This window comes from Saccostrea cucullata, unplaced genomic scaffold, assembly GCF_032062105.1.
Source record: "Saccostrea cucullata isolate Sc308-1 unplaced genomic scaffold, CSIRO_AGI_Scuc_v1 ctg811, whole genome shotgun sequence".
Taxonomy (NCBI): Eukaryota; Metazoa; Mollusca; class Bivalvia; order Ostreida; family Ostreidae; genus Saccostrea; species Saccostrea cuccullata.
This window is the reverse complement of record NW_026922183.1, coordinates 42,125-56,976: the sequence shown is the minus strand read 5'-3', so window position 1 is coordinate 56,976 and position 14,852 is coordinate 42,125. Positions and strand designations below refer to the sequence as shown.

Genomic DNA, 14,852 nt, shown 5'->3' with positions numbered 1-14,852 from the left:
GCTCTGAGTTACAAGACTATGGCAGATATTTAATTTGGGTTCTGATATTCTTTTTGGATGTCGACGTCCTTGTATCCGTTCTTTTAAATACAGTTTTTTATCTTGCCTAGATACAAGAAAATTGCAGCCAATGTATCTTATGTATTTTCTATACATTAACATGACTCTAAAGCGCAAAGTAATAACGGTCTTTCCTATCTGTTCAACTGCTTATATTCGGGTTATGCCTCATACTGAAGTTCGATAGTGATCAGATTTATTGCAAGAAGAGTGTGACTTTAATTTGTTCGAATAATTATGTAAACTTAAAAAGTGTGCGAAGCTGTGTAAATGAAAGCAAGTAATTCTTTCTTATTTTTAAAGCAAATGAGACTAGATTATAAACTTTGAATATTTAATAACAATTTCATACTATTTACCGGGTAGAGGCGATGAAAATGTTTTCCGGTCGAATAGTGGGATTGTAACAGAAATTGTTGGGCAAAATAAATGTTGTTAACTTTATCATTTATAATGCAGGCAAAGATCGTACTGAACCCTTGGATTGTTTTGTTCTGGTAATGTTAAACTTGAGGAATTTTTCGCAAGTAATAGCATTCAAAAGTTGACCTTTATGCAATAGTTAATAGAAAACGTTAATAATAATTTATGTTTTATAATTTGCTATGATAGCCAATCAGAATAAACTTTCTTCCAAGTGTCTAAATTTTAAGAGAAATGATTTCAATACTTCTCAACATACCCACGTATTTCCGAAAAACATCTACGATAACACTTTTCGTATATCCTTATTTGGAACAGAAGACGGAGTATCCATCTCGAACCAATATTTTAGAGTTCAAGATGTTTTTAAAGTTGTATAAACTGTCCATGATGAATTACCTTCTCATATTATATCTGCTTAAGTATTAGTGGATCATCATTTGGCAATGTTATTGGATATTTTTGCAAGATCGATGCTGTTTTTTTTTAAATATCTTTTGAGTCTCTATCCAACCTCATGCCAGCTTTGATGAAGCCTCTAATTTCAGTCCTATAGGAAAATGACTTACATGTATCGAGTAAGAATTAAACATCAACTTCGCAGTGCAGTTAAGGTGCGCGTTGGGAATGTAGACAACATTTTGCATAAAAAGTGTATTCATAAAAAGGATGGCAATTATTTTTAAAACATTATTCAAATCGGGTAATTGTAATTATGGTTAATAACTACATTTTGAAGACGGTAAGATTATAGATTAAAACCAAACCATTCGTGAAAAATGTAAAGATTAACTGAATCCTGTATTCTATGGAATCTGATTGGTGAAATTATTATTCAAACGCCCTTGGTTAACAGCTTATTCTGGTTGAGTTAAAGCTTTACAGGGGGATTTAAGAATTTTTAATCAAACACAATGATTATTTATGCCTCCTATGAGAAATATCAGCCTGATAGTGCAGTAAAAAATAACCAAACACAGATATGCAGTTTTGTCGATTATGTCATTTACTTGAATGGCATAAAGTAAAATGTATAACAAATCATTAAGGGGGATCACCTTATATTAGACAATACAGGTTACATGTACATAGGTGAAGGATACAAGTGTGATCCCCCTGAGACTGACTAGAAATTTACATGCAGTGAACATATCAGAGTACATGTAAATATGCATAAAATCTAACATAAATGAGTAAATCCTTGCAGGCATCATAACAATTGCGCCACAAGCCCTCAGGCAGTGTCACGCAGTGAGGGGTTGACGCCAAACAAGGAGAAAATCAAAAGAATTTCTTTCTTTTATAAAAACAGCAAAATACAGAAATTTACAGCATTTTTTAAAAGTATTTTTTCGCATATAACGATATTGAACGTGAAGTTCATATATGATGTTACATCCTTTAAAGATTTATGTGTTCTTGATAAATAACAAATACTGATGCAACAAAGACATTAACATTCACCTGTTAGCTGTTAAATTGTGGATCAAGGGAAGGCAAAATCACTGCACGGAATATTTAGTATATATATGTGAAATTATGAAGGTCTTAATCTAACCTCAAGACAATGCAGGCAGAATTTTTAACATGCTAATTACATGAGCAGCTATCCGCTGAACTCATGTATCTTAACATAGGCTTTGCAAGCAGATTTTAACACACAATTTACATGAGCAGCAATTCGCTTAACTCATGTATCTTAACTCAAGACTATGCAAGCAAGATTTTATCATACAATTTCACAGGAGCAGCTATCCGCTGAACTCATGTATCTTAACTCTCGACTATGCAGGCAGATTTTAACACACAATTTACATGAGTAGCTATCCTCTGAGCTCATGTATCTTATCTCAAGACATGCAAGCAGATTTTGACGCACAATTTACATGATCAGCAATTTGCTGAACTCATGTATCTTTGCTCCAGACTATGCAAGCAGATTTTGACGCACAATTTACATGAGCACCCATCCGCGGAACTTATGTATTTCAACTCAAGACTATGCAAGCAGATATTAACGTACAATTTACATAAGCAGCTATCCGCTGAACTCATGTATTTTAACTCAAGACTATGCAAGCAGATTTTAGCACACAATTTACATGAGCAGCTATCCGCTTAACTCATGTATCTCAACTCAAGACTATTTAAGCAGATTTTAACGTACAATTTACACGAGCAGCTATCCGCTTAACTCATGTATCTTAATGCAAGACTATGGAAGCAGATTTAAACATACAATTTAAATGAGTAGCCATCATCTTACATGTAGCTCAAAGACTATGCAGGCCGATTTCAATCATTCAATGATGCATTCATTTACATTTGTAAGCAGATTATGGATTCATTACAAGTACATCAATACTGGGCTCAGTACCTAAAATACATTTTGCAAAAGCAGCTAAGTGCTGACCTCATAAAAAAATTGAGCTGAATTATACAGAGTTGACGACTATAGAGGATGTACATTGTGCAATATTATCAAACTCTTTACTTGTCTCATGACCAGATTTACAAAATTAATGACAGCACAATTTATGCTACATAAGAAGCTAATACATTGCCTCATCTTACTTTACATAGAAGATAAATGACAGGTGCTGACTGCTCTATATGAATTTCCTTGGCAGTACCTGTTGGAGAAAATGATATTTGCCATTCAACACAGATATCTACATAGAATCCACTACAGGAGCTTGAGCATATTGAGGTGTAGCTTGTCCTTCCTGTTGGTATGGATTTCAAACTTTGGTGGCATCATTTTCCAACAGTTTACTATGAAGACAGCTGGCATCATGCCCAGAGCACTTAAATCCTTGAATGATCTAGTTGATCGCTTGATCATATATCCGCATTAGAGGTTCTATCTGAGAGCACTGTTTCAACAATTTTGCAATTGTCAATCCAATAATGCACAACTTTCGCCATCTGAAATTTGTAAGCTACATTGCCTCTCCATTTTGTGTGCCTTGGTTGGTACTGCATGAAGTTAGGTGTTGATCACTTTATATTTCATGTTGGCCCTTGGCATTGATGTACTGCTACAAGTAACAGAATACAATGGTAAATAGTGTATGAGTGTAATGCACTACTAAAGCCTAGGAATATGTAGATACTGGAACTCAAACAAAATGAGAAACAATTTTACATGATCAGCAATTTGCTGAACTCATGCTACATGTACCGCATGAAACAAATTATTTAAAATATCTGTTTCTCATAATACTGAAAGTTCTTTCCTCTTCAAATTGCAAGATGAAACAGAATGTTTCTACTGATATGATTTTCATTTTTTTTCTTTCAACAATTAAACCACTGTTCAGAATGTTTCCACAAAGGTATAAATAGTATGGACAGAATGTTTCTTCAAAAACTTTGAAACATTATACTGAATGTTTCCACAAATACTATGAAACATTATACTGAACTTTTTCTACGAAAAACTTGAAACATTATACTGAATGTTTCCAAAAAAAACTTTGAAATGTTATACTGAATGTTTCCAAAACAAACAAAGAACATTATACCAAATGTTTCGACATAAACTTTGAAACATTACATGTATACTGAATGTTTCCACAATCACTAATACATGACTATGAAACATTATAATGAAAATTTCCACAAAACCTTTGAAACATTATACTGGATGTTTCCATAAAAAATTTGAAACATTATATTGAATGTTTCCAAAATACCTTTGAAACATTATACAGAATAATATCTACATAGACTTGAAACATTATACTGAATGTTACCACAAACATTAATACATGACTATGAAACATGATACCGAATATTTCCACAAAACCTTTAAAACATTATATTGAATGTTTCCACAAACACTATGAAACATTATACTGAATGTTTCCACCCAAAACTTGAAACGTTATACTGAATGTTTCCACAAAAACTTGAAACATTATACTGAATGCTTCCAAAAATCTTTAAAACATTATACTGAATGTTTCAACAAAGACTTGAAACATTATACTGAATGCTTCCACAAAACTTTGAAATATTATACTGAATGTTTCCACAAAAAACTTTGAAACATTATGCTGAATGCTCCCACAAAACTTTGAAACATTATACTGAATGTTTCCACCCAAAACTTTGAAACATTATACTGAATGCTTCCACAAAACTTTGAAACATTATACTGAATGCTTCCACAAAGACTAGAAACTTTATACAGTATTACTAAAATTGTTTCCAGAAAACTTTTGAAACACCATACTTCATGTTTCCATCAAAACTTGAAACATTATACTGAATGTTTCCAAAACAAAATTCAAAACATTATACTGACTGTTTCAACATAAACTTTGATACATTGTACTAAATGTGTCCACAAACACTAATACATCACTATGAAACATGATACTGAATAGTTTCACAAAATCTTTGAAACATTATATCGAATGTTTCCAAAACAAACTTGAAACTTTATACTGAATTATTTGACATAAACTTTTAAACATATATACTGAATGTTTCTACAAAAACTTTAAAAACATTATACTGAATGTTTCCCAAAAAATTTGAAACATTATACTGAATGTTTCCAAAACAAACTTGACACATTAAATTGAATGTTTCGACATAAGCTTTGAAATGTTATATTGAATGCTTCCACAAAAATACTTAAAACATTATACTGAATGATTGTACAAAAACTTTGGGTTTTTTTTAAGGCACTACCAGGCTAACAAAAATGGCGCAACAAAATCAAGGATTTTGATTGGGTTTCTCTGTCAAGATAAGCAAAGGTTGCAATTTTGCAGTGAGAGGTTATATGACAATTGCCCTGCAATAAAGGCGCACATCGTGCAGACTGCGCAGGGATATGCAGAATTATCCTAAGGTGTAAAATATTATATATTTCTCATAGCGGCATAAATTGAATTATCTGTGATAATATTGCTTTAATTATATTATATTTAATTATATTTATTGTTTTATTTACCCTCTCAGAAAAAAATATAAAGATTTATGTTATTGGAATTTGTGCACCTAAAATGATTTTTATTTTCTTCATCTATTTTTAGCATCTTGTGTACAGCCACGCTCAGAAAACAATTTTAATGAAAGTTACCTGTTTAAGTAGTAAAAGTGAAATGTTACTGTTAATTTTGTGTATTATTTCCTAATAGAATGTCCTGAGGGGCAATATGGGTACAACTGCAGAGAGGGATGTAACATTAATTGTGGGGTTCCTAATAGATGTAACAGAGTAACAGGGGAATGCCAAGGTGGATGTCAACCAGGGTGGAAAGAATCGAAATGTGACAAACGTAAGTTTTTTCTAGGAACTTAATGTCTAAATCAAATATATTACACAAACTTGACGATCATACCGAAATAAAATGTAGTAATCTGTAGTTAGCCGTAATTTATTTTATCAAATTAAAGTTCTAAAGTTTTCACTATAGTAAATTAAAGTTCCAACGTTTTTACTGTAGTTTATCAAGATTTTGGAGTCCTTTTGTTAGTTTTATAACTTATGTATTTTTATCAAGTTATTTTGAATATCTAAACATTTCAAAGGGGTGATATGGGGTTGGTTGGATCTGGATTTTGTTGAACATTTAAATTCAAATACATGTATATAAAATAATTCTAAATGACGCAAATCTATTTTCGTAGTTTTTTTTCTCATTAAATACACTGTAAGAGACGCTACATCTGTATAACATTAAAATTGAATAGATTTAAATAAATTTTGCTTATTTTATTGGCGCAATAAACAACATTTACATAAAATTGATTTCCATTAGATTATGCCTTTTGGGGAAAGGTCTTGTTAAAAAAGTTTTCTGAAGCTTTCATGAATCTGCATCTTGAAAAATCATGTAAAAGAGCAAGAGCCATCTTTTGCATAAAATGGCCCTGTACTTATATCAATTAATTATCTATCACCCTCTTTCCATTTTCATATATCAAGATAAAGTAGACACTTGGTGCTTTCATGTTCTATAATGAAATTTCGTTTTGAGAATCCAAATATTTAAAAACAGGCTTTGAGAAATTGCGATGTTCTTGAAATTTGCAGAAAATATGCCTATTTGACTACCTTCAGCAAAGAATTTAAATATGAGCACAGCCCACGATCCAAAAAATAAAACATGTTTTTTGATCTTCAGAAATAGGCCTTTCATTATGTATTGGCATATTTTGGATCAGAGATTGTGCTCTATATGAAATATTGAAAAAACGCTTCATCTTTAGGTCATTTTCAAAGGAATTTACAGGATATGAGGAAAATGACGCATTTTATGACGTCATAATGCACTGACTAGATGTGAAATTACGTCACAATTAATAGATACGTGGTCACCGACAGTCCAAGTAATAAATACTGCATTTGCAACCTAAACTGAGCGGTTTTGAAATTTCAGAAATTCTCATGGCCAAATGAAGCCCAAAGTGGCTCTACCTCTTTACAGAAAGGAAAACATAAAAAAATAATTTCATACATTTTATCGCACTAGATGACAGTTCCAAAGTTTCATCTTATTACATCAAAGTTTCAAAAGTTTTCAACATAGTAAATCAACGTTTCAATGTTTTAACTAGACTCAATCAAAATTCCAAATTTTTCACTATAGTAATTCAAAGTTCAAAAGTTTTCAACATAGTAAATCAACGTTTCAATGTTTTAACTAGACTCAATCAAAATTCCAAATTTTTCACTATAGTAATTCAAAGTTCAAAAGTTTTCACCACACTAAATCAAAGTCCCAAAGTTTTTACTACAGTAAATGAAAGTTCCAAATTTGATATTATAGTAAATCAATGTCCAAAAGTATTTTGCTATAGTTAATCAAAGTACCAACGTTTTCATATAGTAAATAAAAAGTTTTTATTTCATATTATAGCACACTAAAGATAACTATAGTAAACTATAGTTTGATGTAACATTTGTGTAAGTGATCTTTTGAGGAAAGACGATACTCGGGCATGTAACATTTATCATCATATATAAGCACAATCATGAACCGACAAGTTAAGAAAAAAGTTCTAAGATGCATATCTTTTTTAGATAGCGTATTATTTTGTCGATATATCATATCGTAATAAATTGCTTCATTTTATGAAAAGTTCGTAAACGATATCTCAATATAAAATGATAGCACACTGTCCTCCTTTAATACTATAACAGTCATGTATGTTTAAAAAGGGACGATCGGACTTGGATATACACAAGGCCATTCTAATGGATAAAGAAAACCTAACCTATTATTTATTTGTGCTTAGCTTACATATCAAATTGATTCTTTTAATAAATTTTAATTCTTTCAGTACAATTACTGTAAAGGCCCCTTTCAGTGTTTTTTTTTGAAGAACATGAACAATTTGAGGGAAAAAAATTTGAACCACATACGCACTCGATATTATATTTACAGAATGTGACGGTGGTAAATACGGACAAAATTGTGCTCAGTCATGCGGGGTTTGTCTTGATAAAGAACAATGTCATCACATAAATGGTTCATGCTTGAATGGCTGCGATAAAGGTTACAGAGGAATCAATTGTACGCAAGGTAATAGACTTAAGGGTATCTTCAAGAAATATTACTAATATAATTTTGATTTTTTTTTTTAATTTCTACGCATATCAAAAAAAAAAAAATAAAATTCTGGTCCCAAAATAGTTTACAGTCTCATCCAATAAAAGGTTGCATTTGTGGTGCAGTAGTTACAGGGTTTACTGTAGAATAGCAATATTGATAGCTAATGATTTACAGTGGCACTGTTAGGAGCTGGTCCTTTGCAACGAGTCCTCTGTGCAACATGAAGACCAGTCCTTTCGATTGGACACACATTTTGTCATAGTAGATTCTTGCACAAAAAGGATTATAGTCACTTTTCAAAAGTTTACAATCCTACTCCAAGAAAAAGCGGTACGGTGTTTCACAATGATTGAAAAATTCCGAAAAGGGTGTGAAACATCTAAACAAACAGCATACAAATAATGTATTCAATGAAATACGAATACTTACCAAAATAGTGTTTGATTTAAATTGTAGATAAGTTACTTAATGTTAAAGTATATTATAAATTAGTTAGAAAATAAATCAATAAAAAACAGATATAGATCTTCATGTTTTAAGCAAACATTGCAAAGAAACGAAATGAATCAAAATTCAATTTGAGATTGAAAAACAGATGGAAGATGTTTTTGGAGATATATAAAGTATCCATATGAACTTGTTTTTCCACAGCGTGTCCTGACGGGCTTTATGGATACAACTGCCAGGAGACGTGCAATATCAACTGTAGAGTTCCAACGACATGTGACGCCATTTCGGGGCAATGTAGCGGTAATAATTCCTTCTTTTTTATTAACATTATTTATAATCCATGATTCAATTTTATCTCAACTAGATTTGAGCATGCATACTGATGCTTAAAAGGCACTGAAAACATAATTCCTATATGTCTGACCATCACCCCCCCCCCAAAAAAAAAAATCATTTACCGGTAGTTTAGAATATTCAAAATACAAGGTCTGATATGTAGATAAAAAAAAACCTCTCTATGAATCTGTCTGGGTTCGGGTAGGGAACACAGCTATGTTAAAGCTATTAAAATCTTAAAATGCATTAAAAATTTATTTATTTTTTTTGTGCTTGGTTTCAATGTCAATATCCTTTAAAACATGAATTCCCAGTCAACTCGTAGTAAGGATCTATTCAAGTATAACAATAAACATTTTTGTTTTGACACATGACTTTGTCTGACCACGTGACGAACACCAATGAAAACTTACACGTTGAACAAAAATTGGATAGTGCAAAACAAAATTACTGTGAAAAGTTTGTTACATTTTCTAATGCATTATAATCTTTTGTATATTGTATATACATAAAGTGCTGGAGGCAAATATGAATTACACTTCTTAAGAAAATATTAAACGAGAATTTCCACTTACCCACGAAAGAAAAGAAGGAGCATGTTTTGCTCTACATCGCAATTTATACAAAATAAGATAAAATTCATACGATCCCCCAGAAAAATTCAGTTAAAAGTCAATTTCACTCAAAACATATTTAATTCATAATTTCTAAACATTTGTACCGATCAAATTTATACACGACTCATAAATTTACCTCTGGATTTGGACATATATGTACATGCAAGGGAACGTTTACTAATTTTTAGCTCATTTAAGCGGCATGCTCTTTAGTAAATTTTTCTGATCAAGATTTGTCCATTGTATGTCGTAATAGTTGTAGTCATCGCTGGCGTCGATGTTGTTATCATCGTTCTAAGGGGTATGTTATACAAATATTAAAGCTATTTATTTATTTAGGTTTTTTTTTTTTTGTTTATTTCGTATGCCTTTGTTGAGTGGTAGATACATTTTTAAGATCCCCGAAAGGATCATCTATCATAAAATGACTCTACATCAGGGAAGTTTTTATTTTACTGTGATTTATGTTTACTTATTAAGATTATTATTCGAAAGACATGTACATTTTTTTTTTGATATTATTTAAAAGGAATATGGTTGCCCTGCCTATAAATATATTTTTTTTTTATTTCTACTTACTAACAATAATTATTTACATGCATTTAAATTGAAGAAAAAAAATTTCGTTGAAATTAAAAAAATGTGAACTGATTCAATATTCCCAAGTAATATTGTGACGACTTGTTGCGAGATTAGTTTGTTTTTTTTTTTTATTTCAGTGATGGGACAACAATTAGGTTTGAGTATCAACAGCAATTACTATCCATCTCTTTACGGAGTTATATCAGCTCTCTGCTTAAGCATCGCTTTAAATTTTTTCTTTGGAATTTTGTGAGTTCATCTTTTAATACATCTTTCAATTAAAACATGTTATAGGTTTTCATATATTAAATTTTGTAGACAAATGACTAACCCTATTGAAATATTATTTGATTAATCTATGAAGATTTTCATGTATTTTTTTTATTTAGCTTTTTTAGAAATAGAACGTGTATTAAATCAAATGTAGAGAGAAAAACCACAAAAGAGTTGTCAACAGAGCACACCGCACCTAACATAGAAATCTATGATAAAGTGGAAGACAACGCTGGGTACCAGGAACTTGGTCAAATAAGTCAACCTTCTCATTATGATAAATTACAATAGAATTATTGTGCAAAAACTCTTTTTACATGTAGTGTTTAACCCTTTTACCAAATGATTTTTTTCAAACTCTTATGTAAATTAATGATATGTTTCATGTATTTACAGGATTGTTTTCAACCCTTTTTATTTTTGCACCCTTACAGTTCTAAACAGTTTTTTCCCGTCTTCTATTCTCCAAGTCAAAGTTTGTAAAGATATTTCTGGTATATTCTATTATTTGGGTGTGTCTCGTTTTAATTTCGACCACATGTGTGAGGAGCGAAAATGGCAAAAATGAGACAAGGACGAAAATTAGACTCTATACGGTTATGCATTACGCTTGAAACATATGGATATAATGAGCAGTATTCAAGGACAAAATCCATCAAAAATTCACAATTTCACAAACCCATATATTTCCGTCTCTTTATAAAATATTTAAAATCCATTCTCAGTTATTCATCAGCCACCAGATGTAGAATTATCACCTACAGAACATTTGTCTGTACATTCTATTTCTAAAATAACAATTGAAAGAATTACAATGAGTCAAAATCACGTGTTTCTCTTTAGATATATTTATTATAATAATATTAGGCATACAGAGGAAATCATAAGACTTAGTAAATTGCGAAGATATGCTAATTGAACTTCACTGTAAAGCACAGAAAGACTGCACAATATAAGTGCGGGAGAAACAAGATTGTATCGATCCTTTCGTCGTGTTCGTTTATGTCAAGGTCACGGCATTTTTAATTTTAGCTCAAACTTGTAAAAAATAAAATGGAACAATTAAAGGTGAAAACAACAACTTTTTGAAACGATGGCATCAAAAGTTTTGGTCTACTAACATTCCTTCATAGGTACTTTAGACTAAGTTATCTATAGAAACGCATTAAACTTATACGTGCGCGCGTACAATAGGGAGGAGGAAGTGAATGGAGTGGTTTCGTTATCAGGGTAGGGCATACGGAAATTATTTCAACTTTTATTTTTCTAAATGAATATAAAATAATGTTCTGAAGCCTGTACATTTCTGCCTTATACGTTTAGGAAATGAACTCGGTTCATGCAAAAATTCTACTTTTTTTCATTTTTTTCTTTTGAATGTCACAATAGCTCTTTAAAGAAAAAAATAAATGTATTTTATTCTTGATGAGGGCGTCTTTGAAAGTAGAAAAAAAAACAATGTTATATCTTTACTTTACATTGAGTACTTATGCCTAGATATTTGGAACAATACATACTGAAAACTTTTCTGTTTTCAGTATGTATTGTTCCAAACATAGCTTACAATGTATACTTTTGTTTCATTTTGTGATAATAAATTATTGTTTGTTTCTTCAATGCATTTTAATTTATTAGGAAAATCAGAGAGAGAGAGAGAGAGAGAGAGAGAGAGAGAGAGAGAGAGAGAGAGCAGAAAATTGGAGAGATATTTCAACAAATGGACTAACAATTGGTATGAAAAACTTCACTCAGCATTTGGGTCAATGATAAATTGTATTTTCTGACAATATCATTGTATCGACCATAGAACCTACAAAATGATGACTTTAAAAGAGACAGCTGATATTCTTGTTTAATCAACTTGCTTTTCAAAAATTTACCTCGTTTTTAAAAATTGTTCATACGTAGATCAAGCTCTTGCGTATCGAATCACCTGAGATATATACACTCTGTATTTAGAAGATGAAGGTATATTGCTCCATAAGTAAGGGGAGTTGTCGATAAAAAAGTTAAAGTCGTCACGTTTATCATATAACTTGGTTGTTAGGTTAACTTTGACGTCTCTCCTGTCAATATCTTAGTGAAGAGTAACGAAAGAGGCTTGGTTGAACATTTACTGGAACCCACAATGATCTTTGTTTGTAAGGATTCTTATGATAATGTGGTTTCCAATTACATATAAAAATAATCGATTTATTTGTTTTCTAGGAGTTGTTTGTGTAATCTCTTTTATTTAAAAAAACCTTGTAAAATGTTAAAATGTTAAAAATATTCATTGTGCTTTAAGAAATTGCTTTAAATTTTCCGACTCGATGCAAACAACAATAATCAATCATGAAAGATACATTGTGGGTTCCAGTAAATGTTCATAATAATCAATCAATCAAAAACTCTTTCATTTTTATTAATTCATATGTTTATATTATTCTTTCTTCTTTCAATGTGTTCTCATATTTCAAGAAAATAAGAAAGAGAGAGAGAGAGAGAGAGAGAGAGGGGGGGGGGAGAGAGAACATGAAAAACAGAAATTTAGAGGCATTTCAACAAAAAATATTGTTAATAAAGACTGAATCAATAAATAATAGGAAAGAAATAGGGTAAAAAAAGAACCACAGAATTCATGGACCAGTAGGTTCTTGCAAATATCAGGCAAAGTCCTTTTCGTCTAATTTTCATGTGAATAAGTCTCAGGATATTCGTGCAAATTTCCAATGGGGTCCTAGTCACCTTTCCACCTGAAAGTCTATTATGTACCTAATTCTTAATTGTCCCACCAATCATCAAATATATATATCCAATTAAAAAAAATAGAGGAAGTGTTGTCATTGCATGTCCATCTATCAGTATAAATGTATGTCTGTTTGTATATCCTTCTGTCTTTAACGCTTTGGGTAACGATATATTATCCGCAACTCCTCTTATACGACTGAATGGAATATGATGACATTTTTACAAAACCATTGTTACAAAACGATTTTAGGCACCTTCATTTTACTTTTAGATCAGACACAAATTTCGATTTACAATAGCAAAATATAGGCACTGCCGTTTTGTCTTTTATAGTGATAATTACAAATTGCAATATCTTATCCAAAACTCTTTCTTCGTTACTGAATAAAATTTAACGATACTTTTACAGATTCTTCGAAATATGATGTCATTGTGCAACTCCTGTTTAACTTTTTGATCTCTATTTCGGGGATAGATTTATTTTGTATCCTCCATAAGTACAAAGTAGAGCATGAATGTTGCTACAGTAATCATATGGAAAGAGGGGGTACCATAAAATAGTGAGCTCACAGAACAGTTGTACCCTTGAATAGTTTCTATCGTCATATTTAATCTAATGCCAGTAATATATATTTTTTTTGTTTCTAATAGTAATAATTATTTGGATAGAATTTTTTGTGCAATTCTACCGATATCATATAATAAAATTATCTTCTAGAGAAGTTATAAAGATTTTTTCTCAACAAAAAGTAGATGTGAAAATTTTATTCAACGTTCAGCGATCGGTACCTGTAGTGAGTTATGTGCGTCCTTCGGATGTGATCTTAGAAACTGAGGTACTGTGTCACGGAAAGGTGTTAGCACGATAAATAAACTCATTGCTCAATAGGTTCGCGTAAAGGTCAATATTTAAAGCCTTTCACAGATACTTAGCGACGATCTTACATAAGTGATATCGTGTGAAAATAAGAGTAAATTATGATAGATTCCAAATCTTTAGAATCAGCAAGAATTCGATATATTGGAAAACATTTTATTTTCCTTTCTAGATTGATTTTTTTACACCTGAATAACTAAAGTGTCCTGTTTTTTTTTTCCCTGTCTGTTTTATACGAGATATGCAGGGCATCAATACATTTAATCAAAACATAATCTAATAAATGTACTTATGTTCTTTTCTCTTTACCTCAATATGCAGTGCAGCATGATTAAGGCTTGTAAAAGGGGATGGAGTCAAATTTATACAGGAAAAGTTGACTTGTGACGTCACACAAAAATATATTTTTCATGTATTTCTCATAATACCTGAAAATGAAATAATTTGCAACTTAAAACTGCATTAGCATAAAAAACAATAAATCTTATCAATGCATTACAAAAGTTGCTAGTTAATTACCATGTAGCTGGTTATAAACAAAGCACTGATCGCAATGAACTTGTAAATATGACGTCATTTGGGTAAAAATGACGTACTCCATGTGATGTGTGAGGCAGATTGAGGAATTTTTCAACAGTGAAAAATGCCTTTTTATTATTAAACGGAATATTATTTACAGATTTTAAATAGTCGATTAATACCAATGTATATCCTTTGTTTAGTGCGATTATTCATTAATTATCAAGAGAATGTATTTTTTTAATTATGTCGTGTTTTTATATTCAGATTACGTATATTTTACATCGAGATTATTCATCAAATCGCACTTTTGCAAGGGCATGCACTGCATAGATTTTAACCATTTTTTGAATATAGATAAAAGATATTTTCCTTTGCTTGAAAAGTGCTTCTGCTTTCTTTAAATTG

General features: G+C 31.0%; 1 protein-coding gene across 1 annotated transcript in view; it reads left to right on the top strand.

Annotated features, from left to right (window-relative positions):
• The window catches only part of LOC134261333 (multiple epidermal growth factor-like domains protein 10), a 38,420-nt gene extending 26,611 nt beyond the window's left edge, over positions 1-11,809 (top strand). Inside the window, exons 13-17 of the mRNA XM_062743770.1 lie at positions 5,640-5,780; positions 7,893-8,030; positions 8,712-8,810; positions 10,183-10,294; positions 10,435-11,809. Coding sequence (XP_062599754.1) covers positions 5,640-5,780; positions 7,893-8,030; positions 8,712-8,810; positions 10,183-10,294; positions 10,435-10,609 — 665 coding nt within the window. The 3' untranslated portion in view covers positions 10,610-11,809. The remainder of the gene's footprint in view (positions 1-5,639; positions 5,781-7,892; positions 8,031-8,711; positions 8,811-10,182; positions 10,295-10,434) is intronic.
• Positions 11,810-14,852: the final 3,043 nt, after the last annotated feature.